The sequence below is a fragment of the Pogona vitticeps genome, chromosome ZW-PAR, assembly GCF_051106095.1.
Source record: "Pogona vitticeps strain Pit_001003342236 chromosome ZW-PAR, PviZW2.1, whole genome shotgun sequence".
Lineage (NCBI taxonomy): Eukaryota > Metazoa > Chordata > Lepidosauria > Squamata > Agamidae > Pogona > Pogona vitticeps.
Window position 1 is genome coordinate 2,565,202 of NC_135800.1, and position 25,311 is coordinate 2,590,512.

Below are 25,311 nucleotides of genomic sequence, written 5' to 3' on the forward strand. Positions count from 1 at the left end.
AAGCGATATGTGCTCTGTACTGAGTAGGGGCCGAGGTTTGAAACCCATGTTCAAATCCTCTGTGAGCTCGCAGGAAGGAAAGGAAGATATAAATGTAACTTACACAATGAATAAACACCTACTGGAACTGCTGAAAAGTAGAGAGCAGCTTCCCATATTCCTGAAAAATAACCTTCTCGTTACGAAGCATAATGAGGGCGAGACTCTTCAAACCACGTTAAGTGACAGTGATGGTAGCTCCCTCCCTCCCTCCCTCTCTCATACATAGCTGATCACACAAGAGCTACACAACCAAGAAATCTCCTTCACAAGCTTGACACGAAAGAGGGAAAGGCTTATGTGAAATGTAGGAAGCACAGTGCCTGAGATCTTTCCACCCTGCCACTCACCTCCAGAATTGCAAAGAAGAAAAAATACGGTCACAACAGCTTGAATTTGTTTTGCTTATTTTTCCTTTAAAAATGCAAACGCGCTTCCATTTATTTACACTGAGCTTATTATACAGTAGCAGCAAACAGGAATTTTCCCCACATACTCATGGGTGGTACAGCCGTTCTTTTTCCTTCTGGTGAAAAGAAGACAAATATCGCCATCTCCTCGGATCAAGATCCACCAGGCAGATTCCCCGGAAGCTCGACTGCAGCCGGAAAGCCTTTCGGGGGGAGACCGGGCTGGCCCGAGGATGGCACGCAGAGAGGCGCAGGGCGACCGCGGATCTGAGAGCCAACCTCGCTCTTTGGTTTTGCGGCCGCTGCTCCGGGGGGTAGGGGTGGGGAAGACGAGGAAATGAGACACTCTTTGCCCGCAAAGAGGAAGGAAACTGCTTTCAAAAAGTGTATTTGGGGGGGGGGGGGGAAGGGGGAAGGGAAGACCCCCAGCTGCTCCAGATCTGATCCAAGGTTTTTCACAAGGCACCTGCAGAAGTCGGGAAGTGAGCAAAAAAAAAAAAAAAAAAAAAAAAAACAGCCACTACTTGGAAGTGCTTGTTAAGACTCCTGTTAAGAGAGAAAGGCATACTGAGTTAAAGTGCGGTGTTGGTCTGTCTTTTCTTTTTTATTATTTAAAGCATATATATTTAAAGAGAGAAAGCAGTATTTCTCTAATATCAAAAAAAGGAGCAAATGTGGGGCCAAGAAAAAAAGCCATACCCCATCTGCCAAGTTAAACGTTAAGGCCGAAGCGGGTGGGGTGCCAGCCACGGGTCCCTTGCACTCACCTGGATAAGTGTTCCACCGGTCACCCACGCGCGAACCTGGTGTGCAAGCAGGGCTTTACAAGGGGGTGAGTGATTTCGCCGTAGCTGGCACCGCACCCGGCCCGGCCGTACAAATACACTTCTTTCGGCTGTACAGCTAGCTCTACGTTGCGCCTAACATTCGCCACCGTGAGTGGTTTGGTTCGGAGAGGTTGTTTGCGCAAGGAATATCTGTCAGACGGTTGGGGATAAAAAACATTCCAGGAGGTGACCTTTCGGGCAGGAACGGGCATTGAGACCCACAGGAGGAATTGGGGGGGGGAGACCCTGAACGATGATAAAAAAGGGCCTCGCGGGTCCAGATGGGGGCGTGGGGCTAGTGGGTTGTCCGCCGTCGTTTGGCGTCAATGGGAGCAGGGCCCTCCTGCAGCATCTCCGCGGTCCTCCGGCGAGAGTCCCAGTCTCTGCCCAGCTTGACAGGGTTGGGATGATCCCCTCGGCCTAAAGTCTTTGTCTCCTCGGCGGCAGCGATGGGAACTCTCCAGTCACGGTCTTGGGCGCCAGGGAACTGGGTGGGAGCGGGAAAGGCCTGAGGATGCAAACCTGGCATCAGGCTGTTGGAGGACAGCTGTGGTGAGGGGACGCTCTGACTCCTCTGAGCAGGAGGTGCATCGGGGCCCAGAGGGGACGCCGCTCCCGAAGAACTCGGGGTGGAGACATTGCCCTTCAGGCAGGCGCTCGTTGCCATGGCGGATTCGACTCGCCTGGCAAGCCGTGGGTCTTTCGGTCTCTCTTGGGCAGGTTTGGGCTGTGCAGGAAGTAGGAGCTTATTGGAAGAGGAGGAGGAGGAGGAAGATGATGACGACGACGACTCTGGAGGTGCAGGCAGAGGCTGCACCCTGCTGCTTCCTAGAGCACCGGCCGTGGGGTGGTGGGAATCCCGCCTGGGGACTTCACTGAGCTTGCTCCTCGGGGGCCCCGCCTGGCCTTGCCCAAGTCTGTCTCTCTTAAGCTTCAAGATTTTCTGGGCGACGGCTTTATAGTTGCTGCTGGACGTCCGGAAGATGCTGCCTCTCTTCTGAGCGTCCTGAATGAGCTGGTTCCAATCCTCGTTTTCCTACAAAAGGCAGCAAACATGATTAGGACAGGAGGGGGTGGCCCTTGAATCCACAGCGGCGCTTCCCGAAACAAGAAGGGCAACGTTCAGGAACACCCTACTGAAATTCACTCTGGTATCTCAATGCAGAGCCTTGCGGAGGCCTCTTCGGGCTCTTGGAGGTAATTGGAAAAGCCAACACCACCAAGAATGGGGGGGGGGGCTGTCCGGGGGGGGTCATCTGGGGCCAGAAACCTTCCTTTCTCAAGTACACCTTTCCCCTCTTTTACGCACCATTAACGTTTTCAGCTTCCCGACGATGAAGAGGCTGTATTTGGCTCGCGTGATGGTGACGTTCAGACGCTGGAGACTCCTCAGGAACCTGAAGCAGAGCAAAAGACATCAGTGGGTGCTGGCTGGCCTGGGGGAGAGAGGGAGGGAGGAGACTCTGCCGATCCTCCCGGTCACTTCTTCTGCAGTGTCACTAAACTCCAGACACGGTTTACATCCCGTTATCTTGACCATCGTTTTAAGAAAGGTCCAAAATACATTATGGGAGAAACAAGTTTTCAAACGGAGGAGATGTGAAAGAAGCAGGTACCAGAATGACTAGAAAATAATTCAGGTGATTTCAGAAGTGGACTGGAAGTATTCATTTTATTATTTGATCTCTGAACTGCAGGCCTGGAAGGGACCTTATGGGTCATCGAATCCAAAACAGACTTCCTAAGAACCTGTCACAAGGCAGATCAAAAATTCATTTATTTACGAAGCTTAGGGTACATTTCACGTGTGTGAAATCAGGCACACACAGGCGAGGGAAACACTAATTTTTTTGGAACAATGATTCCATAGATTCCACTGGCAAGACCGGCCGTGGAATTCTGACGCCCGCAGCCTTGAAAAAGCAGCCCCTCCCCTCTCACTGAATGCCTCCGAAATATCCCAACTGGCTAGAATCTGCACACAATTGAAGAATATGCACAAATACAGTGGGGGAACCTTGTCCTTAAGAGCATCCCTAGATTCATGAAAATGTCTGTAAATGTCTACATGGGAACAAAAAATGGAAGTCTGGCAGCAGGACACACACACACAAATGGATGGGGCAGAGAATGCCAAAAACGGAGGAAGTCGATCACACCCCTAGTAATGGCTAATTTCCATACTAGTAACAACCTCACCTTGATTACAGTTGCTTTTGGAGTAAATTTAAGGCACTCTCCACACAAACGAGGCACACCCCAATGTTTTTAACAGGGCAAAAATATATTTGGAAAAAAAAAATCACCCAATAAGAAGAGCTGCCCAATGAAAACTGAGCAGGCTTCCCTGCTAAGCGAGGTGGCTTATCCTAGAAAGACAGCTTTTCTAGCCGGTTGGCAGAGGCCTTGGAAAAGAGCGCCACAAAGTTTGGCTGAAGCAAAGAAACTTCCGGCGTCTGCCAACAAGGACCACAAAGGAGGAGGAAACAAAAATCAACCTCCACAAACCGGCGCTTGTTTCACTTCTTGTCCCCTTAACCCCCCCCCCTCAGTTTCAGCGGAACTAAATCCCTTCGTACGGCAAGCAGGCCAGCATGAATGTGCTTTTCCTAGCATATTAAAAAAGAGGCGAAGGGTGGGGGCGGGAATGCCTGGGTTATTCGGAAGGCGCACAGTGACCCCTAATGGTCTGTCTCTGAGCCGGGACTGCCGGGCTGCTCCGCTGGGTGTCCTCCCCACCCTCTCCCTCTCCCTGTCCTGGGACCTACGACCCTGAATCTTGCTGCTTGGCACCCTATGCTCTGGGGAACAGGGGCCCTCCGGGCCGGGGTGCCAGCCCAAGCAGGCCAAGCGGCCAGAAAATGTGGAGCAGGGAAAGTAGTCCTGCCCACTGGCCCAGGGCAAGCCGAGGACAGAGGAAGGGGCCGGGCCATGCCCAGCAGGAGCCTGTCCAGTTCGTTTGGCACTAACGGATCGTGACGGGGAAGGAATCAAAAATACCACTCGTCAAAATATCCTCAACCCTTCGGCCCCTTTCCTCGGCACTCGCCGAGTCAGAAACTGCTCTGGGAAGGAAAAGAAGCTTTTCCTCTTAGTGCCAGGGACCCAGAACTCCCCTCCAGGGGAGGTTTCTCAGCCCTGCATCCAACTGGGGTTTTGAAAGAAACCCACAGCCCACCCATCTGCTCGGGCCTCCTCATTCAACCCAGCCACCTTCATATTTTAAGGCATTCGTAGCAACGTGCCTTACAAAATGGGCTCAGATGGCCGATGGCTGCTTATTTTAATTATCATTCCATTTAATTCCCACAGCAGAAACTTCTGCTGCTGTGCCTCGCTGGGAGCCAAGGACAAGCTGCTGAGAATCAGGGGACTGGGAAGAAAGACCGAACAAGCGAACTGGGCCTGTTTACCTTGGAGAAAAGACGAGGGAGTGGAGAGAGGAGGGACCTCGTCAAAGACCTGAAAGACGGTCTCCCAGAGGAGGGACCAGAAGAGATTTTGGGACCTTCCGAGGGCAAAGCCCAGGCCTTCTATCGCTGGGCGACATTCAGACTAAGCCAGGCGGCACTCGCAACAGCTTCCAGTTTTCGTTTCTCTCAAGCACAGCCCAACAGGTGGGAAGTCTCTCCCCCCCCCCAAGACCCCCAGGATTACTGAGAGGGTAAACTAGCTTCATTTCGCATGTCAAGACCCCGAGCCGCTTTGCCGATACGACCCGCCAGTAGATTAATACTATTTGTTGTGATTCATGTGCAAAATGCCCTCTTTAATATTTCAAAACGGCGCCTAAATATTTTATTCATTCCAAAGGTGACTTGCAGAACAGAAAACGCGCCGTTAGCACAACTGTGACCTTTTTTTTCTCCTTCTCCAAAAAGGCCTCCCGAGCGAACGCCAAGAACTTCTTCTGGTAAGAAGGCTGTGGGCAGCCACACACCTGCCCACTAGCCTTGTGGGCGCTCGTGGGGGGGGAGAGTGGGGAGGCCCCAGCAAAAAAGGCCCCGGACACGAAGAGTACAAGGACGATGTACAACGGGCACAGGGGTCTGAAGGAGCCCGGGCTTTCGGGGAGCTGCTGGAGGTTTGAGAGGAAGGGAAACATGGCTGTCCCGGGTCTGAACACCCTCGCTCCTTCTGAGAGGAGGCATAGACTCCTCTAGCTCCTTCCACGTCACACCTGGCTCTCTGGGAGCGAGTCAGAATCCTAGCCCTGTTTCCCAGGCAGGAAGACGCCTGCTGTGGCGAGGAGGCTCCTCTCGTCTGCCAACGCCAGACCTGACCAGGTATATACTCCGAGTGATATCACGGTGCTCCTTGCGGCTGAGAACCAAACACCCCTTGAATGCCCCAAGCGGGGCGACCATTCCAGTTAGGAAAAGCAAGTCCCGACCCCTCTCCAGGCGCCCCCCCCCAAGCGGCGGAGAGACCTACCCGATGGAGCCTTGCGTGCTGTTCGCCCGGACGCAGGTCACGATGATGCAGTCCTTCTCACACCCCTGGAACCCATCTACCGTGTCGACTTCGCAGGCGCTAAGAAGGGAGGAGAAGCAGCAGGAGAAGACGTTTGCAATTCTGTCTCTTTCCAACATCCCCCCACAAAGAGGCTTCGGAGGCGCTACGTGGATCGAGAAGAACACCACCGGCGGTGCCCTTGGGGCTTTGAAAAGACCCGGCTGTAGGAAGGCAGCCGGTTGGAGCTCCCTGCCAAAATAAAATCTTCCCCTCCGCTCTGGAGGAAAGTTATCTGTGAAGACCAGGAGCCACGGCGATAACCTCCAGAAGAGCTGCTGACGGCTTCACTGGGAGGATCTTGGTGGTCCCTTTTATAAAGCACTTGGGCAAATCCAGCCAAGAGGCCCTTACCATTTTAGAGACGGCTTTGTCCCCTGAGGGGAAGATCTCAGCTCTTAAGGGTCACCTCCTTCCTCTTTTCAGTCCTCACAACCTGCCAGGGCCGAGCCCTGATTGTACGGGGAAGGAAATTTTTTAAAAATGCTACCCCATCTGCCTGCTTGACATAAGCACAAAAGCATGGCTCATAAGCAACCAAGCCGAGCGAGGTTTGCAACAAACTTAATGGGACCGGCATCCTGCTGGGGGATAAATCCGGGGACCCAATTAGAGGGATTTTATCCCATTCACAGCTCAGAGATTCTTACCTATTTTCTCCAAACTCTTTATCCAGCTGATTCTGGATTCTCCTTTTCTGAGCGCTGTATGGGGTGATGATTCCGATGTGGCTAAATTTGACGCCACTTCTCGCTGCCGTAATTAACTTGATTAATTCTATTACCAGCTTCACTTCCTGGGGATTAGCGTAGGAACTGGGCAGGAGGAAAGAGAAGGGAAAAACAAAGCCAAGGGAGTGGGGAAGAGAAGAGGAGAGAAAAGGTTTAAAGGGTGGATTTGAGCGATCCGTCGCCTTAGACTGAGCTTCGGATTCAAAAGGGGAACAAAATCACTTCGGATGGTTTAGGGACGAGAAAGGTGATTATAAAAACCCCCAAGAGTCTCCACGCGCTGAAGCACAAGGAGGGGCGATCCATGGCAACGCCTAAGGTTCCACCAGGGGCTCAGAAAACCTGCTGTCCAGACTCGAGGCATCTTACATTTCAAATTGGGACTGAGCAGGAGTTGTGGCTGCCGCCCCCAACAGGCCAACGATGACATTTCCCCCAAAAGGGAAAGGGACTCACTTGTTGTCTTGTTCCTCTCTGCCATCCGACACGTCGAAGAGCATGTACGGCTGGAAGGGCCACTCCAGGGAGCAACGGTTCTCTTGCGTTTTCCTGGGACATCGGGAGAAGGAAGGGTCACCCGAGGGAAGGCCGTAGGGGCAAAGAGCGTCAGACGCAGGGGCCAGAGGGGCTATCGGGGAGCCCCTCAGCTGCAGGAAAAGGGGATTCTTTGCACCGCAGGCTTTTGATGTGTGGCCACAAAATTGAACACTAACAACATTTGATGCCTTTAATGGAGCTTAAGGCTAAGCAACCAAGGGCCTGTCCTAGTAAATGAAGGAAAAAAAAATACAGGAATGGAACTCTGGGCCACAACAGGGCATCCTGGGCCACTTGAGGATTCTAGCCGAGGATCTGTGCTTGAGTGCAATCCATCCTGTACAGGGGAGTTAAGAGTTCTTGGACCCAGACTAAATACACACACAGGGTGTATTTTTTTAAAATTACACTTCTATGCCCTTCAGTGAGCTGAAGGCTGGACATGTGGCGCTTCTCCTCTGCATTTTATCTTCACAGCAGGAACCCTGTGAGATGGGCCAGGCCAAAAAACATGTCCCAGCTCAACTGGGATTTGAATCCCATTTTTTTGGTGTTTGCTTGCTTGCTTGCTTTTGAGCCCTATTCCAACCTATTGAGGTTTCTAGCGATCTAGAGCGGCAGCCCCCAAAACAGAGGGTCACCCTTTCCCGCTCCCAAACCACCTGGCCTGGTAGGGACAGAAAAACAGCAACGCACTCATCTGTGACCACGGCTGCCTTGTAGATATATTTGGCAGGAAAGAGCCAAATATCGGGGTGCATCCGGTACTGAGTCGTCAACTGCAAGACCGGGAGCCTTTCCGCCTGGTTTTCTTGCTCCTGGAGCTTCAGGTATCGGCAGAGCCGGCCCATCAGAGGCTGGTCGTAACCGCAGTCCTGAGCTTTCTGCAAGATGGGAAAGGAAAGTGGGAGAGCAGAATGGGCTCAGCCATGGGATCATCAATGGCACGCACGGGTCTGCCACACAGTAAAGTCAAGACAGAAAAGGGACCAGGAAGGAAGGAAGGATTGGATGGGTGGATGGATGACGAGGACGTGCTCACCCGAGATTTCACAGTGGGAGGGAGTTGCTTGGGGTCTCCCACCAGGACGAGCTTTCTGCAGCCGTGAAGGAGAGGGATGAGCGTCTCCACCTCGCAGGTCTGCCCTGCCTTGGGAGAGGAAAGTAGCAGGCGTGAATCAAAGAAAGAGAAAGAGGGCAACTTCAACAGATCCCATGCAAGGGTCAAGAAAGGGTTTAAACTGGAACGGGGAGCATCTGGGGGAGCCTCCAGCTCGACAGACGCAAGCAGAGGATACAGGCTGTTTCCACCATCCAAGAGCCCCCCCCCCGATCATCCTCGTCCCAGCGTTTCACTCACCTCGTCCACAATTACACAGCTCACGGGGTCGCCCCCCAGCCTCAGGAAAGCGGATTCGAGGAGCTTCCCGCCGCTGGTGCTCAGGGTGCAGCAAATGATGTGAGACTTCAAGATGATGCTGGCCCTCAGTTCCTGAGATCCCCCACGTGCCTTGGGAGACAAACGTGGGGACAGCTTTTTAAAACAGCCTGTTTATTTATTTATTTAATTTATACCCTGCCTATCTGGTTCATATGGCCACTCTAGGCGGCTTCTGACCTGAAGTAGCCGTTAAGACCAGCTAGCTTTCTCTGAGTAAGCAAAACAAGTCTGGGCAAGGGGAGGGGGTGCAGTTCCAAAGGGGAGAACCTCATACCTGCTTCAGCTCAGAAGCGAGGCACTGCCTCTCCTTCATCAACCGGCTAATTTTTTCATCCAACTGCTGTCTCTGAAAGAAGAAGAAACATAGCACTGTTTTTTAAAGGATATTCGCAACAGACATTTCGCGGGACAAAAGCCGTTATTTTTCTTCCACTGTGAACAGGCAAAGCCAGCAGGAGACGAGGCAGCACTCGTATCTGGTGCTTCTCTTCTCCTGCTGCCTTCAACTTTTCCCAGCACTAGTGTCTTTCCCAGTGAGTCTTTGTTTTCTCATAAAGTAGAATAGCCACACTTTAGTTAAGTTTGTTTTTTAGGGAGGGTTCAGGCCCGAACTGATTTACAACGCGCTTGCTCGTCCTCCTGGTACCCCCGGGTGTCCACAAAGCTCTCCTCCAACACCATGTTTCATTCCCCGGAGTAGGCTGCTAGTACATGTAGTCCCCCCATGTTGAAAACAGCGTACAAGAGGAAAGGACGGCTACAGGACGAATCTTCAAATAGAGACAGAGGAGAGAAACCTTGAGACCACTGAATCAGATCCCTGGGAACCAGGCACCATTTTTCTCCAGCTCCTGCAAACAAACTCAGGAATCCATCAGTAGATCCCAGCCCACCTTTCGGTCAGCTCCAAGGATAAACGCCTATCCGCTGAGAACTACCTTTTCTCTCTTCTCGTTTCTGTCCATGGCACGCTGGCGAGACAGCATGTCCAGCTGTTGATCTAAGTCTTCTTTTCTCCTCTGGAGGTCTTGGTTTCTCCCCAGTGCGGCCTTGTCTAGAAAACCAAAGAGAACGCTCCTATTCAGCCACGTACCACATTCCTTTCACAATGTTATCCAAACCGGCTGACACAGAATGCATGGCATGTTATTTATTAGTTGTATGCGTGTCTAACTATCCACAACAACACACCGGCTCTATGTGCAGTATACGTTGAAGAATCATTATATAGACAGACTTTGGATAGGACCACTTGCTTCCTTGCTGACTGCCCAGTCTACTTAAAAGAGTACTTCTGAATAAGCTTGAGAAGTTTGATACATTGGTCATTCCTGACACCACGATTGCTGGGAAAAATCAAAATAAATAGGATGTTTTACGTTTTCCTCACTCCTATATTGATTCAGAAAGGAGGAGCGCTAGGGTGCAATTCTTATTCTGATAAGCAATATGTTAATAGACCAAGACATCAGTGTCTAAAGCACCTTACGAAGGGTGAGCCAGAACTAAAATTTGGGGGAAAGGAGCTTTTGACAGCAGCTGAGGAGCCCTATCTGGGCTTGGTAGGAGGTAGGCTCCCCAAGCATTTCATGCAGAAGCTCTAAACTCCTCTTCACGAGGTGGCTAGACCTTCTCTGATGTGCAGTACGACGGGAATGATGGAATAACGCCACCAAGTGTGGCTTCGCCTCTCTGGCTGTGATCTCTGCTTCTTTCCAGAAAGGAAAGAGACAGACTGGGGCGATTAAGAACTGACTGCCCCCCCCCGGTTCCTCGATGAAATCGCTCACAGAGAAAAATTGTTCCAAGCTACTCACTTATCCTGTTGACCTGATCATCTAAACTGAATTGCAAGACCTTCTTGTTGATTGATTTTTGCTGCCCCAGCCTCACCAGGTTGATCTCGCCGCAGTTCCCTGGATGAAAAGAGGGACTGTAAGAAACTTGTAAATCACACACCTCTCTCTTTTTTTGGGGGAGGTGGAGCAAAATGATTTTTTTTCTTTTATGAACAACACCTAGACTAAAAGAGACAGTTCATTTCAACACATAAAGGGGGAGGGGGAGCAAGAACTGGTCCATACCCGAAATCTTTTTTTTGTCTGCGCACTTTCCCTTGAACTCGAGGATAATTTTTTTCATCAGATCATCGACAGCTGTATTGGAAGGTGCGCAAACCAACACCCGGTTGCTCTTGATCTTAGCATTTAGGCTCTGAACTCGGTTCTCCTTCCCAGATGTCTGGAAATGAAAGAAGAGGAGGAAGAAAAAGAGGTTGGGCGGTCCAGATTATCAGGAGGGGAGTCCTCACATGGATGCGAAGGCTCTCTTCAATATTCAAGAGCCACCCCTTCCCCTCCTTTTCACATTACCCCCCCCCCCCAGGGCACCTTGAGTGGAAACCTAGACATAAAAAATCTGGGAGGATTTATATACCACCCCATTAAGGCCATGCAGTATTCCACTTGGTTGAAAGTCCCCAAAATCACAACAAAAATCACGAAGACAGAGCCACAGAATCATAAAAGGGAGGACAGAAGGCCTGGTCTACCTCACTAAACAGGCGGTACAGGAGCCCAACGATGGTCTTAGATTTTCCCGTCCCCGGTGGTCCATGGATCAGACAAATTTTGGGCTTTGTGGGTTCCTGCGTGATCATAGCATAGGCAGTTTCAATGGCTCTCCTTTGGTCCTCGTTCAAGTCATTCGTGCAAGAGGGCTGGAATGGGGTCGGGGGGGGAGAAGAGGGGGAGAATAAAGCAGTGTTCATCACACGAATGTTCAAGGGAGTTCGTAAGATCTCTGGGGATCTTTTCTAGCTTCAGGCCTGAGAGACAGAAGCCGGTCTTACATTCAGATCCTTAGCCAGTTTAAAGAGAAAGGAGAAAGAACTCAATTTAGTCAATTTTAGGCCATGTTTCAGGGCTTTTTCTTACAGAACTCTCGGCGTCCACGTTTAAATCCCTCGGACAAAAGTCACGGTAACTCGGGCTGATGATGGCTCTGGCGAGGCACCTTCGGTGCAAGGTGAGCAGGGCGGTGAACCTTCGCTGGGTCGTCACCAAAGAGCTGGCCACCACACATCGGACTTGCTTATGGACGTGGGATAAATTTCCTTGCGTTTGGATGGACAAGTGACAGAGAGCTTGCTGCTCTTTGCTCTCTGTTGATGGAAAAAACAACAACACACAAGACACATAAACGTACTGGGGCTCAGTTCAGATATCACACTTCATCCGTATTCATAGTTTTGAGCTCAAATTAAGAGTGGACATTCTTGATGCGTATGGTCCGGGGTGGTTTCCTTGCTCCTGGTGGCTTTATGTACCTGCATGGCAGGTGTGGGGGGGAGTTTTGGGAGTTGCAGTCCAGCCGCGCCAACCTGCACACCTCCCACAATGACTATATTTGGACATCTCATCGATGGGTGAGATGCAAGAGGGGTGAGGTTGACCAACACAGCTTGCAAGGCACAATAACAGTCTTGGGCTTTAGGAGAGAGGAGAGCAGGAGAAGCCTGGTGGTTTCTGGGCCGAAACCAAGCCGCGATGCAGAGACAGCTGCTGTTCCAAACCACCCCCACCCACCCCGAGCTGCAGGGTTCCCCGGCCGGCTGAGAGGGAAATCTTCGGAGAAGGGCTTTCAAAATTCTTACTAGAATCATGGATCGAAGGCGGAGAAAACCGCGTCACCAGGCCGACGTGGCAGGCCAACTCGTTTTCCGCCTTGCTTTCCTCAGAGTAGGACTGTTGCTCTGACACTTTTAAGAACACCAGATCGTGCTCTTTGGGGTGCAGCTGCTCGTCCAGGTCGCTCTTCGAAAAGTTTGCTGGAGAAAGAATTCGAAAGCAAAAGGGAAACAAAACCAACCCCGTAAGCAGGCCGTCCGCACACGGATAAAGCTATAAAATCACAAGCTCTTTTTGAAAGGGGGAACGACTCTTTAGCATTTTACACCATTTTGTTGTTGTTGTTGTTAAAAGTGTGGCTATGCAGCATTTCAAAGAATTCAAAAGTGACACTGGTACACTTCTACAGGGGCTCCTGCGTGTCTTAGGGCTGACCCTAAAACCTTTTGCCACAGAGAAGTAACATTTAGACATGACATTAAAGACCATGGCTGGTTAGCGAGTTGGTTGGTTTCCTGATTCTGACCCCTTTCCTGATTCTAGCAATGGCACAGTTCACTTTGGAGTTCCAGCGCTCACACGCCTTATTGCCTGAGGACAGGAGCGCACAAGGACTGAAGAGGAAGAAACGCATCCCACAGCCGCTTCCATCCGTGGGTCTCCCCGTCAGCGTAGGCACAAAAGCTACCAGAAAAAGCATCTGGAGTTCCACCTGATCTGCAGTCCTGGCTAACATAATGCAACCCTCTCACCTACAAAATCGGCTTTGTTCAAGTCCGCGCTGTAGTTCAGCAAATGCAAATGGAAGGGCTTTTGCTCTTTGGATTTCTGGTTTTCGAGCCACTCCTGGGCCACCTGCAAAGGGGGGGGAGTAAACACTGGATTTAACACTGGACAGTAAACGTGGCCCACCCACTCCTGCAAACATCTGCCATACCTGCGCAATTGGAGAGGGAAGCTTTCTCCTTTTTGACTACCTTTTCCATCGCATTTTTCATCTACGGTCCCTCAAAAGCGCTCACGGCATTAATAAAAGACCACCAGCGTATTTATAAGCCATACACTTCAAAAGCAGTCTTCACCTTCTCTCTCTGTATTCCCTGACCCCTCTTAAAAACACTGTTATCAGGTAATCCAGATCTCATTTCAAATTAAAGAGGACACAGCTTATCCAAGTACATTGCATAAGGCTAGCGAGCGTCAGGCTGCTACAGTCATCTTGAACAGAGTGGCCCGGACGTCTAAATCCATTGATTCTAGGGGCAACCTGGATTATCTGGAAACCACTTACCTCTTCAAAGGCATTTAGCATGGTTAAAGGAAAGAAAGTATTGAAGTAATCGTTGTAATCTCGAAACTGGACGGGAACACGGCCCACGATCTTTTGGTGGAGATGGTCTGGGGTTCCCAACTGGCTGAAGTTTGCAAACATGTCGTAGCTCCACTTGAGAACCTCTTTGATGAAAATGTTGTGATCTCTGTGCTGGGCGTTCATGCCACTTGGCTGCGCTTCCGGCCTGGAATCCCCTCCGGCGACGGCCGGCAGCATCCTGCCGTCACGGCCTCCGTGGCCGTTCGCCCGACCGGCTGGCTGGGAGATGGGGTTCATGTTCCGGGGCCGAAGACCGCCGGTTGAGGTCACGGGCCTGGGCTTCACGCTCTCCAAGGCTGGGCGAGGCCTAATGGCGTTCGACCGGCTCTTCAAAGCTGCTGGGGGCTTCGGCCCATCCTCCAAGTCCTTCGTGAGGTTGGCGCTCCGCGAAGAAGCGGAGCTGAAGATTTTCGCCGTGGACGGTTTCGCAGGCGGGAAAGGCTTGGCGAAGACGTGGCCCAAGGGGTCCGAGGTAGAATCATTCCCGCAGGACGCCCCTGCTCTGTCAGCACAACCCGCGTCCTTGCGCATCTCCGTCGAATCCTGAAAGGGGCTCTGGGGGAGGCTGACGTCTGTGCCTGCGGAACTGGGGCCAGCTTCCACCTGCGAGCACAGCTCCATGTCTACTGGGTCCCGTTGCGTTAAAAACAAGCTGTCCTCGTCAGCAGTGGGGTTCTCACTTAATTTGGACGGGCCCTCTTTTGAAGCCACGTTCTCAATGCAAAGGCTAGCGGAGCAGCCAAGGGAAGTCCTGGGACCTGTAGGATTGCCTCCGGTCACAGAAGAAGAGGAACTGCTTGGAAGAGTCGTGGTATTTTCTTGGACAGAACTAACAGATCCTTGCCCGGTCAACGGGAATTCTTTCCCGGAGGAATCAGAAGTGGACTGGGCTCTCTCTCCTCCTACCGAACTCTGCTTTATTAGCCTCCGTTCACTGCTAGTTGAATGACTAGAGACAGAGGTCTTCTCTTTCTGGTTCTGAGCCGCCACCAAACTAGCAGACTTTAAACATGGATTCAGGCCTGGCTTCTTGGTGACTTTCGCGACCTGAATCCCACCATCTCCTCTGCTTTGGCACTGACCCTTCTCTCTTTCCTTGTGCTTCTTCTGGCTGAAGAAGTGGCGCTCCCGGGAGGACAACATCTTCCTGTTTCTCCCAACCAGAGGGGGAGCTTGTATTAATTTTGTCCTCCTTTGCTGGGGAAGCTCGCCGGCCGTTTTCCCGTAGGCACGCAATTTCGTAATGCTGTCCTGAGTGCGTTGAGACAGTTCGGCCGCTCTGCGGATCTTCTTCTTCAGGAAGAGCTTCTCTGTCACTAACGTCGGCTCGGGAAACTTGTGAACCTTGCTGGGCGGGACGACCGCAGGGGTGGATCTGAATGGTTTCGTCAGCGGAGATTTCTCATTGCGTACTGCTGGGTTGAGGTTTCTTCTCCTAGGGCTTCTGTTCGCTGTTTTGGCCCGCGGGGATTCTGCCAAGCTCTTCCCTGGCTTCATCTTGAATTTACTGAGATCAGGCCTTAACTCACAAGAAGCAGCTGAGGCAGATGTACTTGGGACGACTGGAACTGTATGTCTAGAACATCCCGCGTCGTCCGCCTGCTTCGGCGGGAAAGAGCTGGGGTGACCTGCACCGTTTCCTTCCCTGCTGCTCCCTTCTCCCGCTGCAACGTGAAGCTTTCGTTCCAGATGGCTTTCACTCACCTGCAGCTCTAGATCCTCTGCTGCTTTCTCGGTGACATCCTCCCCAAGATAATCTGTCTCATAACCCCAGTCGTTGATCTGCTGTGCAATCTCCAGATCACCCACCTCGGGGGAGCGGCTGGCCTCCCCCTGAGGGCCCTCGTCCTTTGCCTTCTCGTCAATCTGGCTATCTTGCCAAGCCGAGTAAATGTCCTCTTCGGTTTCAAACTCAAAACACTGAGATTCCAAATCTTCGTAGAGCGATGGTGAACGAGACGCCGTTGCGGCCGACTCTGGCCCCCGGGCACTGTGCTGCTTCTCAAGGCATGGGACCCTTCCCTCTTCCTTGCCCTCCCTGCCAATGTTCACCTTGTTTTCATCTTCATCCGAAGAAGTGTCGGAAATAATAATGACTTGGTTTCGAGGTTCGTCTGCGTCAAGCAACGGCTTACTCTTGGTCTCGCTGTCGGACAAAGACTTGACTGCGCCTTGAACTTTTCTCTTAATGGGGTTCTGTTGATGAGGGGTGTCTTCTTGGCTTGAATCAACTGGAAAACTGGTTGCTTTGGCATGGGCAGCCAGGGACAATTTATTGAGGTCTCTGTCTATCTGAGAATCCGTCTCTGGGCTAGCGACTGCGGAGGCCAGTTTCTTCTTGACCAGGTCCTGCCTGATCTGTGAAAGGGGAACATGGGCCATCTCATCCTCGCTGCTGTCCTCTTCCAAATTTTGCTGCACTTTCAGCGTATGCTTAAATTCCACCAGACTGTCCTTTGATTCCCTTTTTATGGAGAGCGGTTTGCCATGAAGAGGATGAGTGGAGTTCACCCCCAGTTTGTCGGGTGTGCTATTATAACCTGCGATAAGGTTGCCCCTCTGCCCCTCCTGATCCTTACTTCCCTCCTCAATGGACTGCAGAGGGCGGTTCTCTCTCTTCTTGTTTTCTACAAACTGTTTTAATTTCAAGGTTAAGTCAGATTTCGTTGGTTTGAGGTTCTCCCTAAGCTTAACAAGAGCCATCTTTGTCTCTGAAATGCCGTTCTTTTCCACCAGACACACGGACGCTCTCGGTCTCTTGTCCTCCCCACTGGCATCTTTACTTCCTTGGCCTTGGAAGCCTTGGTGGAAGCCGTCGTTACGTGTGGAATCCCTCTGCCCTTGGTGACAGCTTCCACATTTCTGGGCCTCCGCGTGTCCCTTTTCTCGTAAGGTCATGTTATCTTGCTGCAGAATCTCTTCAGGTTCCTGTTTAATGTTTGTCAAATAACACCCAGAGGTTTCGTGAAGGTTTGGCGCCTTAGGAGACACCTCCGTGTCCAAGTTGCAGCGTCTTCCGGATGGTGAGGCTTCTGGATACCCGTCATCATTCCCTCTTGGAGATAAATATGATGGGAGCTTACTGTGTGAGCTCACCGGATATCTATCGTCTTGGTTTTCTTGCTTGATTGTGAAAGCAGGCGGAGCTACGCAAGCAACGGTGTTCTCCGTATGGGAAGGTGGATTGGAGGGTTTGTTCTGGATGTTTCTTATGATGTGCTTCAGACATGCTTGCAACTCTTGCGCCTCTTGAGGGCTCAGATTCCAGTCCTCACGAGTGCGGCGGAGCATGTTCAGCTGGTCGAGGAACTGGGTCCTATTCTGACCCATTTGGTAGCCTTCCCTTAGGATGCTCCTGATCAGATTCATGCAAGCCCACTGTACCGATTCAGATTCCCAAGAAGATACAGCGGCTGTATTTCTTGAGCCGTTTCTGGCCAGCCCCCTCTCAACGCCACGTGTGAACACCGTACTTGGGAGCCTGGCGCACTTCACCACCGCCTCCACCCACGTTTCTGAGCTAACCCACAGCGAATTCAGGCAATGCTTCTTCAGGTTGAGCTCGACCACGGTCACCAGAATCCAGATGAAAAACTCCGAAACTTTGTCACACGACGGCACGGTCCCGTCGAGAACTTCTTTGATTTCCGAACACAGGTGGTGGATGACAACGACACTGTAGGCAACGCCCAGGTCCTTGAGGTCCATGAGGGAGTGAACGAAGGGGATGTACCACAGGAAGGTGCTGTTGTGGAGCTGCATGTCCCGACCGATGTCATACTGAAACATGTCCGTCAGCGTCTGCATGTCATCGTACAAGCTGGGGCAGTAATCGGGACAAACAGCGGACTTCCGTCCGGTATCCTGAAATCAAAATTCAAAACTGTGACTAATTATAATCATAATCATCTTAGAACTGTAGGGCTGGAAGGGACCCTGTAGATCATCCAGGTTTCACATCATCATCATCTGATGACTGCCCCTGTCAAGGAGGCCTGGTGGGGGGAATCAAACTCCCATCTTTAAAGAAACCCATCTTTAAAGGGAAAACATATCTGCCCTAGAAACCACATGTCATATCAACTCTTTTGTTAAACTGGACACTGAAAATAGGCTGACTTCTTTCAAAGATGCAGGGAAACAAGAAGCCATATTTCTGGAAGTTACCTTGCTCGGCCTTTCCAGGTGGCAGTTGTAGACAATCTGGCTGCAGGTAATCATGTCATCTCCATAGTCAGACAGAGGCTCCGATTTTGTCCTTCAAAATTAGGAAGACAGGCAAGATTTTAAACCATGAACAGCAAAAAAGCTCTTACTTATTCTTACAACTCTCTTGAAATTAACGTGAAAGAACCCTAATAATGACAAAGATGTTCCATCGGATGAAGTGGGCTGCAGGCTGAACATACTAAGTGAATCTTCTTGAGGTTTAAATAGAGCTGTGAGCTACAAAGGGCAACACAACAACGGGCTTGAACCAAGATTTTTATTTATTTATTTTTATTCATGAAGGAGGACTGACCTTCTGCAACTCTGGCGTATGTTCTCTATCTCTTTCTTATAGCTCTCGTTGTTGATAATGGTTTGAAAAGCCTGGATTGGGTCGATGAGGTGACCCCACACTTTGGATCCCACCTTATCCAAGATCACCATGAAACAGTGGAGCGCCGGCCAGAAAGGGTCACGCCGGTCATCTGGAAAAGAAAAAAAAAACAACCCAAAGCACATCCGGATGAGAAACTAAAAAAGGACTTTCAAAAGTTCTCCGAGAGATGATTAGCAATATATAAATTGAACAGCTGCACACAAATACACAATCTCCTGCTGTCTAAACGAACCAGGCAGCCTAATGAACTAGAGATTAACTTGGTTAAGTACCCCCTTTCTGTGAACGGCTACTTCTCGTGAACCACAGAGGACTGGGCTCAGCATGCACAAAGCTTACTAGCCATCATCTCTGGCTTCATTCGTGGTGATGCCACAGATACAGGAGAGACTCCAGACTGCCACGCATCCTCAACCAGCATGACACATTGGCAGGGATTACGGAAATTGAGTTCCGAACATTTGGTCTTGCCTATCCCTGCTCTGGATCCTGCTGCAGAATTTCTTGCAATAAATCAGGAGTTTAACAGCCCCAATGCAAGGACTTCAGAAACAACTTGTCAAGAAAGGTAAATCTTTTCCAGGATTATGCTATCAGATCATTTATTCAGCTTATAAATTCTGTTAAAATGATGTCACACACACCCCCAGAGAGTGGATGCTCAATCTATTTTTAATTTGCTTTTTTCACCACTGCCCTCAGTGCTTATTAATTAGTTACCATCTGTCTGCTTCTTCATGGTGTTCATGATGGACTGCATGAAGTCGTTCTGTTTGTTTGGTCCAAGTAGCAAGGAATCCAACGCACGCTCCTCCAGCACCATCAGCAACATGCAGATCCCTGCCATGAACACAAACCAATTTTAACCGTTACAGTCAAGACGGAGGCATCCATACAGAACCGTCGCTCATGTGACCCAAAACATGACCCCCCCCCGCATGGAACAGTGTCCAACCTCCATTCCTCTCAGAGGCTTCATGAGAGACACGAAGCCCGCAAGAGGTCATGAGACCTAACTTTCCATCGCCCCCAGCTAGCGGGCGGGCTCCACAGTCGTGGATTGTGGGAACTGGGCTTTATTTCTATCGAGAGGGTCAGCTGTAACCTGCGTCTGCTGTGGTTTGTAAGCTGCCCTGAAGCCTTCATGCTACAGATGGATGTTCCATAGACACGATGACAGGACAGACAACAATTTAGTGTGATTGGTTCTGCTTTGAGAGATCAATTATGTCTACCCCTTCGGAATTCTACCCAGAATTTCATACATATCGCAAGCCTATGAGGTCACTTAGGTTGAGACCAGGTGCCTGGTCAACGGGGCCCTCCCATAAGCTCAGTATTATCTGAGTGAAGGATGCCTCTTTGCTATCTTTAAGTAAACAGTGATGAAGCAACTCATAAGGTGCTTTTTCTTTTTCACAAAGACTCCTCCCCCCACGTTCTCAGCTTCTAGTCAAGCATTCAACCCACTACACCAAGGGTGAAGAACACGTAGCTCTTCAACTCCCACTCATCCTACAACACGTAGCCAAGCCAGCCAGTCGTGACATAGGATGGGAGCTGGAAGTCTAATGATACCTGGAAGGACACCGACAGCCTGACCCCGGGCAACATCACGCTGGCTTTACCCTTGGAGCAAGTCAAGCCGAAGTCCTCGTAGACCTCAGACCGTCTCGGCTTGCCTCTCAACTCACCCAGCCAGTAGTTTTTGTAGTTGGTGGTGTCATACAGATGGGAAGGCAGCAGGATAAGTTTCCCCTTTTCAAATACGGAAGAGTTGTAAATGTCGGGGTTTTCAAAGAGTCCCAGCTCTATGACTTTCAACAAGCAAGTCAGGACTTCTTGGATGTCGTAGTAATCGTCTCGGTCCACCTTCCCCAAGTTCCGGGCCGTGAGGATGGCCCATCGTCGGATCTGAGAGTTTGAAAGGACAAGAGGAAGGGTCAAACACAAGAAATCACTCAACGCACGCAGGAGAATATCAAACCAGTGTAACAGCGTAGTGTAGTTATGCCAGAATTTGTGTCCCACATTTCAGCAAGGGGAACCGGCGGGAGAAAAGATCCACTCACCACTTCATTGGGGTGAACCATGAGGAGGTAGATCCCTGGATGTTTGCCAACCACCTGATAGGAGTAGTTGATCTGTTCCATTTTGCAAAGGGCTTCCACAAAGAGTTCACCTGCCATTCATAAAAAAGAGAGAACCAGAAACTCATGCTGTGGGAAGAAACATTATACGAAGGAAGACGCACCAGGAGAAGGCAAGAGTCATCTGATCGCACATGAGGAATTGATTCTTCCGTATCATTTTGTTACCAGGATTTGTTACACGATACTCACTGAGGCGCTCATGGAGCAGCAGATATGGGTACTTCAGTATCTCTAGCATGGGCACCCGGACGTGCTTCTCGAACCCAGGCCCGGTGTAACAGGAAAAGGGGATTTTACTTTCTCCTTCCATAATGTAGAGGTCATCATCCTCTCCGCTCTCCTTCAAAGAGGTTTCAAAATGGGCAATGAGGCGGCCAGTTTCCAGCTCCCACAGGGCCTACAATTGCAAGCAGAACCGAGTTCTAGGGAGTAAAGATCGAAATTGCCACCTTTGCCTAGAGCAAAGCAGAATGTCTGGCGAAAAGTTTGCAAATAGGAATGAACAAGAAGATAAACAGACAGGACCGGAGGCAGTTCAAAGATGGAAAGAATCTGAATATCTGTTCTGAAAGTATCACAGTAAACAAACAGGGAAGGCGTTCAAACATACAAGATAAAGAGCCATAACACGCAAAGAATAACGTCTGAAATGGAAAAAGGACAGACATGTTTTCACTTATTTGTTGGCTGCATTTCTCCCAATTTCTCCAGGTGACTCACAATGTGTAAAAAAGAGAAAAAAAACAGAGTTAAAAGCCCTCTAAAGTGTGCCTTGTCTGGGTCAAACCTGCCCTCACCCCCACAGACATAATTCAAAAGCCAATTACCTCATGTAAGGAGGGTACCTCATCCCGGGCCTTGTGGTATTCGTCCACACATTCCAGACAATAGCAGAGATCGTCATTCGCAGAATCGAATTCCGAGTTGGCAGAAGCATAGCTTTTTAAGATCTGGATGGTCGCAGAACCACCCGGCGTGCACCAACAACACGTACTCATCCTTTAGAAGAACGCGTATGCTGGGAGAGAAAAAGAAACAAGTATTTGAAAGCACAGATCTATCCTAACCTTGAGTTTGTCGTTAACTTATGAGATCAAGCAGAGTTTTGCAACTGGAAGAGGGCTATGCTCATATGATTTTTACGATATTTATTTAAAGCATGGGTATCCCCAGTCTTCAATTAGGAAGGTTCTTGGAGTAGCATATTTATTAGTATGAACGAAACAAACCCGTCCATGCTCAGAGACTAATGATCTAAAAAGACACAACACAAAAGGGAGGAAAAGGAGGTGGTGTGGGGAAAGCAGATCTGAGAAAACAGAAAGAACCTCAATAGCCGTCTCAATTTGCGGCCAAACATATACAGGAAATCTGAAAGTGTGTGAAAAGGATCAAAGATGAAAGAGCATTCAGACTTAAGTACCACGGCTCAGTTCACACCACATGCCAGAAAAACTTAAGTGTGAAATTTTCATTTTTATTGCATTTCTCACTTATTTAAACATGAAGCACTGACTGAGCCCTAAAATGTCACGATGACTATATTGACTAATACAAAGGGATTTGTGGCACCTAGGTCAAGCCTTCACTTGACTGTCCAAAGATGATAAAGGAGAATACCAGCCACACGTACAGAAAAGGGATGTAACATCTGTCCTGAGAGTGTTAGAAGGCTCGTCTTCTACAATGGCGACAATGTCTGTACTGCATTTTCATTTTAATCCCCCTCTGAACATAACCTTTCCCAAATGGGGTCTAAATTTCCAGTCCTTGAAGCAGCGGGGGGGGGGGGGAGAAAAACAGGAAATGGATGGTAATCCCAGGCAAGACCACACACTAATGAGAAAGGCTTGCTCAACACCAGGATTTTAAACATATATATAGTGTTCCCTCTTCCCACAACCAAGGCTCTGGAACTTTAAAGTTCTAACAACAGAATCAGGGGCTAACTACAAGAAGTTTGAAAAATTTTGTGTTCAAAGGAAATAAAACTGCTTTTGCTTGTGTTTTTTTTTTCTTCCTATGGTCCGAGGACAGCTGGCTTATTACTTCTTTTTCTTTGTTCAATATACACAGAATATGATTTAGTAGATAAGGAGCCGAGCAGAGTAAACAACTGCTAGTACAACTTTATATATAAAAAAGAGAGAACTTCCTTTAGCTTAAAACCTGTTTTTTCACTTGGGACCACAAAGGAAGAGAGAGCAGGCGGAGGAGCCCAGACTGGCTTGCTGAAGCCTGTGCTCTACGACCTTTACTGCTTGCTTCCTTTACACTTCCCTTTCTGCTCTCTCCTGGAGAAGGAGGGAATCTCAGCTTTAAGTTGGCTTCCAGAGAGTGGAAGTCCGACCGAGTTGTGGCGGTAAATGCAAAAGCAGCAATCCACATTCAAGACAACCCCACACACATCTTGCCCACAGGCTACATTTACTGAAACAACAGCTGCTTCTCCGCCATGCCTTCAGGTTCAGCATCCTCCTTCCCAAGAAGCCCTAACGCCAACGTCTGAAAAGTACTCTGCTTGCTACGCCATTCCAAAAAGCTCCCACCAACTCACTCCAAACTTGGCATGCTGTTAAACAGGCTAGCCCAAGCAAAGCAACTGATACTATAAAAAAGAAAATGCTTAAGAGACAGAGTTCAGCTACTAACGTCTGAGGCTGAGACACTAGAGAGACCAAAAGCTGTCCTGTACGCAGAAGGAACTCTGTGGAAGGAGGAGTGGCAATTATCACAATTTCTCACTATGAATAATCCAAGTTACAATTTAATTGGAAAAGGATTTATGGGTTAGGGTAGAGAGAACTACTCAGCAACTGAGCGAACAACAGAAAGTTTCCCCTGCAAGGCATGCATGCGGTTGTGGTAAGTAAGTAACACCTCTCTAGCAGAAAGAACGACTAAGGAGTGGTGAGTTACTGTGGGCATTTAAACATTTGTTTATATGGCAGGGAAGAACAAGGATGATGGCTCGAGGCTGTGAAGCAGAACGAAAGAAGGGAGGACTGCTCTTTGGCGGGGCCACCTCCACAATCTGCTGAATTTGCTTTTTCATCGTTTTTCTTCCTGTCCGCTCCCTTTTGCAGTACATTAACACAAGCCTTTGCCCTTTTTTCTCTTAAAAAAAATTCTGAAATATTTTAACTCTCTCCAATTTTTACTTCTCTTGGCTAAACGTATCTGACTTCTTCAACCCATTCTCAGAGAGAATGATTGGTTTACATCCTTCTTAGAATGTGGCCTCCAGAATTGAAAAGAGCGCTCCAGACGAGACCTGGCTAGTTTCCTGTAGTACTGATAGATCTGTTCTCCTCAATTCTGTTCATATAATTCTTTTAAAACATTATCACGGGGACCTTGTGGGTATCCCAACATCTTCTGGCAGATGGATCCACAAACACAGAGCTGAGATCCTTTTTTAGTACTAAAAATATATATATAATAAAATCTGGGGGAAAAAACCCCTCCTATCTCTAAATACGTTCTCTGTGTATCTCGGATCTTCCAGAGTCGATATCTGGGATTACTGAAAAGCAAAAAAAAACCTTCCCTGCGTAGCTATTCCTGCAGCAGACTTAACTACCGTATTTTTCGCTCCATAAGACGCACCAAATTTTTAGGAGAAGAAAACAGGAAAAAATAATCTGTTTTCTTCGCTCCATAAGACGCACAGACTTTCCACCCCCCTATTTTGTGGGAAAAAGTGCGTCTTATAGTGCGCAAAATACGGTAATAAACTTCACATCAAGTCTCTCCTCCTGACTTTTTAAAAAAACGAAAACCACTCAAACCTAACAGCTTTTCCTCAAGTGAAGGCTGCCCTGTTCTCATACATCTTAAGTGTCTTTTCCCACAACGCTGCAATATGATTTCTAACTCCCACTCCCCAGAGGAAACGAGAGAAAGATAAGGCGGATCAACAAAGGGGGTTATTCCAGACTGGCCTGTTGGAAGTGATAAGGGAGATCTCATCATCTGCATCTCCCTTGTCAATTTAGCAAGCCATCTCCCTCTCTCTGGCTGCAGATCCAGAAGCCGGGAGTTCGATTCCCCCACAGGGGCCTTCCCACAAGAGCCAGCCTGGGTGCTGTCAAGCCAGAAAAAAAAAAAAGACTTATAACCACCCTAAGAGAGCGTTCTTCAAGAAATGTGTGTGTCTGCACGTGGGTGTGCTTGCACGTGTGTGTTTGTTTATGTGTGCGCGTAGGTCTCGCTAGTGTGGCTGCCCTGTATGTGTGTGTGTGTGTGTGCGCGCCTCCATAAAAGTTGTGGGAATTCCTTTATTTATTTGTTTAAATCATTTCCCTCCCGCCTTTCCCCTCACAAAAAAAAAGAACGGGGGGGGGGAGAGAGGCCAAGGCGGGTTTTATTATTAAAATTAAAAGGACAACATTCAACAGCTAAAAACAGGGAGTATTCAAATATTAAAACCACCACCGTGAAACCCGCCTTGGATGAACCTGGCAAATCCAGCGGATATTCGGAAGGCCGAGCCTCTTTCTGAGGGAACGAAGCGCCCCAGCCCCCAATTTTACCTCACATTTCTCTATCCCCCCCCCCATTTACCTCACATTTTACCCCCAATTTTACCTCACCCTTCTCCCCCACCCCCATTTTACCTCACACTTCTCTCTCCTCCTCACCTCACCTCCTTCAGGACGAAGCCGCCGCCGCCGCCGCCCAGCCCTTCCCCGCTCCGAGGCCAAAAGCCGCCGCCATAAAGGCCGGGCCGACCGGCCTTCCTTCCCTTCCCTTCCCGCCGGGCCTCGAAAGCCGAGCCCCAGCTGGCCCCGCCCCGCCCCCCTCCTCGCGCCGCCGCCGCCGGGCGCCTGCCACTCAAGCGGAGGGCACTTCCGGGGCAGCGGGGAGCCCCGCCCACCGAGTAACGGCAAAGGAGAAAGCGGGAGAGGGAAGGAGGAAGCCTTGGGACGCGCACGCGTTCTCCGGGGGTTCCAGATGAGACCATAAATATAGGAATAATAAAAAGTGTAGAGTGACACTTGATTACACACTTGCGAGAACACATGTCCAAAGTCTGGAAACCACTCCCCCGC

General features: G+C 49.7%; 1 protein-coding gene across 1 annotated transcript; it reads right to left on the bottom strand.

Annotated features, from left to right (window-relative positions):
* Positions 1-1,283: 1,283 nt before the first annotated feature.
* Positions 1,284-25,047, bottom strand: SETX (senataxin). Its single transcript, XM_072985048.2, has 25 exons — positions 24,906-25,047; positions 21,085-21,275; positions 20,447-20,654; positions 20,177-20,286; positions 19,799-20,018; positions 18,825-18,944; positions 18,021-18,192; positions 17,666-17,756; positions 13,418-17,362; positions 12,879-12,981; positions 12,153-12,326; positions 11,434-11,660; positions 11,049-11,216; positions 10,582-10,738; positions 10,315-10,413; positions 9,436-9,551; positions 8,772-8,843; positions 8,417-8,566; positions 8,099-8,206; positions 7,753-7,940; positions 6,976-7,068; positions 6,439-6,603; positions 5,711-5,809; positions 2,586-2,673; positions 1,284-2,312 (listed from the first exon to the last, which is right to left on the bottom strand). The coding sequence occupies exons 2-25, from the start codon at positions 21,253-21,255 to the stop codon at positions 1,572-1,574; spliced, it is 7,785 nt and encodes a 2,594-aa protein (XP_072841149.2). The 5' UTR covers positions 21,256-21,275; positions 24,906-25,047; the 3' UTR covers positions 1,284-1,571.
* Positions 25,048-25,311: the final 264 nt, after the last annotated feature.

Bases quoted from the DNA above. Each gene is read 5' to 3' on its own strand.
- SETX (XM_072985048.2), bottom strand. From the start codon at position 21,255: ATGAGTACGTGTTGTTGGTGCACGCCGGGTGGTTCTGCGACCATCCAG. The intron at 11,661-12,152 runs GTAAGAATTTTG...TTCCATCAACAG, and splicing joins GCCTTCGATCCATGATTCTA to AGAGCAAAGAGCAGCAAGCT. The intron at 2,313-2,585 runs GTGCGTAAAAGA...TGCCTTTTGTAG, and splicing joins GGAAGCTGAAAACGTTAATG to GAAAACGAGGATTGGAACCA.